A 3,703-nucleotide genomic window follows, 5' to 3' on the forward strand; every position below is an offset into this window, starting at 1 on the left:
GTGTTGACCAGTTTGATGGAAGTATTTCAGATTGCATGTGAAAACCCCACACTGTACCCCAGAAGTGCATTAATGTACATAGTTACCATTCAATTAAAAAAAAAAAAATAAGACGGAGTCCCTACCTCAGGGAGCCTACTATCTAGTTGCAAAAAGACAGACAAGTATATGAGAGTGCTACAGGTATCATGATGACATTTGTTCAAACATCTGCAAATGATTAAGGTGGTTTCATGCCTCTGTGCTTTTGTTTACGCTGCTGCTCCTCTTACCTGGAATATGCCCTCCTCTCCATTTTTTTCTGTGATGGATCATAATGCTCAAAGAAGTTTGGGTAAGCAATAAGGCCAAAGAGACCAGCAGGGATCAGGGTATGAGGACCTTGAGGGTGTGGAACACTAAAAAATTTGGATGTTATTTCAGTCAAGGGGGCACCTTGGGAAGCTCACTCTTCAGGAGATAACCATATATATAAATGTTGTTGATGGGAATGATCTAGCAGAGAAAGAAAACAAAACCACTCATTCATTGTTCACAAGCAGGTGAGAATGAATGGGAGTTGACAAAGTAGTAGTCAGTATGAGTATGTAACTCTCCAGAGATGCTTTGTGTAAATGGCATCAAAGACAGAAGGCTGGAGGGGAATGTAGGGCAAGGAAAGGTTTTTAAGATGAAAAATACTTGAGACTATCTAAATGCTGTCAGAAGGAGAGCAAAAATATTCATTGACTCCGTCATTGTTTCAAAAAAAGAGAAAGATCACTACAGTGAGAGTGAGATAACTGAGGTAGAGGGGTCCAAGAATGGAAGTGGGAAACACTAGTTAGAGGATGACTGCAATGGTTCAGGTGAGAATAGGGGAGTAAATTAAGGAGTGAACTGAGGCAGTCAAAGTAGAGATGAGACAGAACTCATAGAACTTAAGGCAATTGCTTTCCTACCCTGAAAAACTCTCTCCCAAGCCTTTTTCACCTTTGATCTTCAGTTCTTTCCACCTAAACTCTTCAGACCCTCCCACCGCTCCCTTGCACGTCGCCAATCCATCTGGGCACTTCCATCTGGAAGCTGACGGGCAGTGTTAAGAATCCTGGATTCAGAGTCAGACAAATCCCAACTTGCTGTGTGACCTTTGGCAAGTCTCTTACTTTCTCTCATCCTCAGTTTTCTCATGTACTGAGAGGGTTCAACTGATGATCCAATGGTGACACTATTAGTCTTTGATTTGCTCCTCCCACTCCCAACCTCTTTTCCTTGCAGTCAGGGGCCTAAGCTATAAGCCGGGGAGACTGAGCTCCGGGCCAGGCCTCAGTTGACTCAGCATGTGACCTGGAGGGGGCTAAGTCCCACCTTTGGAAGGCGGTATTTTTCATTTTTGTAATGAGACCAGGTCTCTCTGGACTGCCTGCCTCACAGTTGTCATAATAGTCCACCTTCGCGTTTCCACATCTAAAGCAAAGACGCAGACAAAGGTGCAAACAGCCAGAGCTTTGCAGACTCCCAGCTCTGACACTATTTGAGTGACCTTAGGCAAATCATTTGTAGAGTGGGGACAGTATCAGTGTCCACCTGACAGGGCTGTGGCAGGACCCTGAGCTGGGGCCGCGCGCCGCCCCTCCTCCCCCTCCCTGCCAGTCACCAGCCAGCCAGGACCCGCACCTGCGCAGCTGCTGGATCTTGTCACGGTAGCGATCGTAGAAGGGGTTGGCCCTGAGTTCGGCCTCTGCCCCGACCCCACTGCGGTCGGCGCCCCCCTCGGGCTCACCCGAGCCGCGGCGCACCGGGAACACACGCAGCTGAGCAGGCGACACGAGCCCCAGGCCCAGGGTGCGACTACGCACCGCGCACAGGCCTCGGTAGAGCCCAGCTACCTGCAGGACCGCCGGTCCCGCGACACCCGCCACAGCAGCCATGGCCGCCCCCACCTCCACTTCTTCCTCCTCCTCCTCCGGCACGTTGGCCTCAGCCCCCGGCCCGCGCGCCCGCTCCATCCCCCTCCGAGTCCTCCGCGCCGGCCCTGCAGCACCGAGGTTCCGCGCACCCAAGGTTCCGGGTGCGGGCGAGGGGCTAGGCGGGGCGGGATGCGGTGGGAGTTCGCGGCTCCGGCCTCCGCACCGCGCGCTCTGGCCACGGGGTGTGCGCCACGGCCCGCCTCCTCCCGGGAGGCTGCCTGGATTTACGCCCTCCCACTTGGGACCAGCAGCCTTTGCGTGCCAAATCTCCTCTCTAAAGCCGGCTCGGACTTCAAGGTCCTTTTGGTGTTTGCTTCTCTTTGAATCTACTTGGCACTCGCTGTGTAATAGTGTGTCCTTCAGCACCGAAGACCCTTTTCATCAACTACAACCACAGCAGCAATTTATCTTTACGGAGGTTACTAAATGCAGGGCATTTTATCGGTGTCATGCCCTGTGAGGCAGGTATTATCCTCATTTTACAGGTGAGAAAGCTGAGGCCAAGAACCATTAAGTGACTTGTCCAGGTTCTACCCAAGAGCTGAGTTCTTTTTAAGACACCAGCTGCCTCCAAAGCTTCGAATCCCTCTTTTCACTGACATTCATTCACCTTGAACTCCAGCCAAACTGAACTACTCTCCTCTCCCTCAGAGACACCAGAATTTGTCCTTGGACATATCTTTATTCAGGCTCCTTTTGATCTCTGGAATGCTGCTTCTCACCTGAATCAGGAATGAGCTCCTAGGATCAAGAGTGGTGATCAATATCTTTGTGTCTCACCTGCTGGTAGCACAGGGCCAGGTCCGGGGCAGGCTTTTTGTGACAGCACTCACCAGTCTGCTTTGCATGGAAGTCCTTCCTGGCTCACTTTGACCTGGTAGAAACCCCTCCTGGGGCAAAGATAGAGCCTTCAACTTTTGCTCAACTCAGCCTACACTCACAGAGATAAGCCCTGGACCAGGCCTGCCCTGTGCCAGGAAGTGTAGTGAAAAATTAGTGAAGTCCTTCAACTGTGCCCACCTGTAATGGGCATTTGCTGTTCTTTCTGCTCTGATATGTGTGTGGCTTCCTTATCATTTAGGGATCAATTTACATGTCAGCACCTCAAAGGAACATATCTTCATGAACCACCCCATCTCTCTATAGCAGGTGTCCTCAAACTACGGCCCACGGGTCACATGCGGCCCATTGAGGACATTTATCCAGCTCACCAGGTGTTTTTGCTGCAGCTACCTGTGCTGTTTAGCAGCCAACTCGTCCTGGGGCCCTCAGTACGGCCCTCCAGTGGTCTGAGGGACAGTGAACTGGCCCCCTGTTTAAAAAGTTTGAGGACCCTTGCTCTATAGTCTTTATCCCATGACCCTGTTTTATTCTCTTTATAGCAGTTGTCATTATCCGAAATTCTTAGATCTGTGTTTATGAGGTTGGACAGTTAAGTTTGTGAACTCATCTTAGAAAAAGTGTTACATACTTCATTGCTGAATATCACTATGGTCACCTTCCAAGTATTCCCTTTGAGAAGCTATGCATAAATGCCAGCACCTGGTCCATTCTTAAGAGCAATTTTGGAACTCTTTTCTGGCTATCAGAGCTGCTGTCATACAAGGTCTGCCAATTAAGTTTGTGAACTTGGCTTGGCGCCTGTGGCTCAAGCTGCTAAGGCGCCAGCCACATACACCTAAGGTGGCGGGTTCGAATCCCCAGCCCGCGCCACCAAACAACAATGATGGCTGCAACCAAAAAAATGGCCGGGC

General features: G+C 50.5%; 1 protein-coding gene across 3 annotated transcripts in view; it reads right to left on the minus strand.

The window, feature by feature from the left end:
• The window catches only part of ATPAF1 (ATP synthase mitochondrial F1 complex assembly factor 1), a 36,240-nt gene extending 34,182 nt beyond the window's left edge, over positions 1-2,058 (minus strand). For all 3 annotated transcript variants that reach the window (XM_023507848.1, XM_003801424.2, XM_023507847.1), the window contains exon 1: positions 1,657-2,058. In XM_023507848.1, coding sequence (XP_023363616.1) covers positions 1,657-1,988 — 332 coding nt within the window. In that variant the 5' untranslated portion in view covers positions 1,989-2,058. The remainder of the gene's footprint in view (positions 1-1,656) is intronic.
• Between the last annotated feature and the right edge of the window lie 1,645 nt (positions 2,059-3,703).

This window comes from Otolemur garnettii, unplaced genomic scaffold (genome assembly GCF_000181295.1).
Source record: "Otolemur garnettii isolate 467f Iridium unplaced genomic scaffold, OtoGar3 scaffold00210, whole genome shotgun sequence".
NCBI classification, from domain to species: Eukaryota; Metazoa; Chordata; class Mammalia; order Primates; family Galagidae; genus Otolemur; species Otolemur garnettii.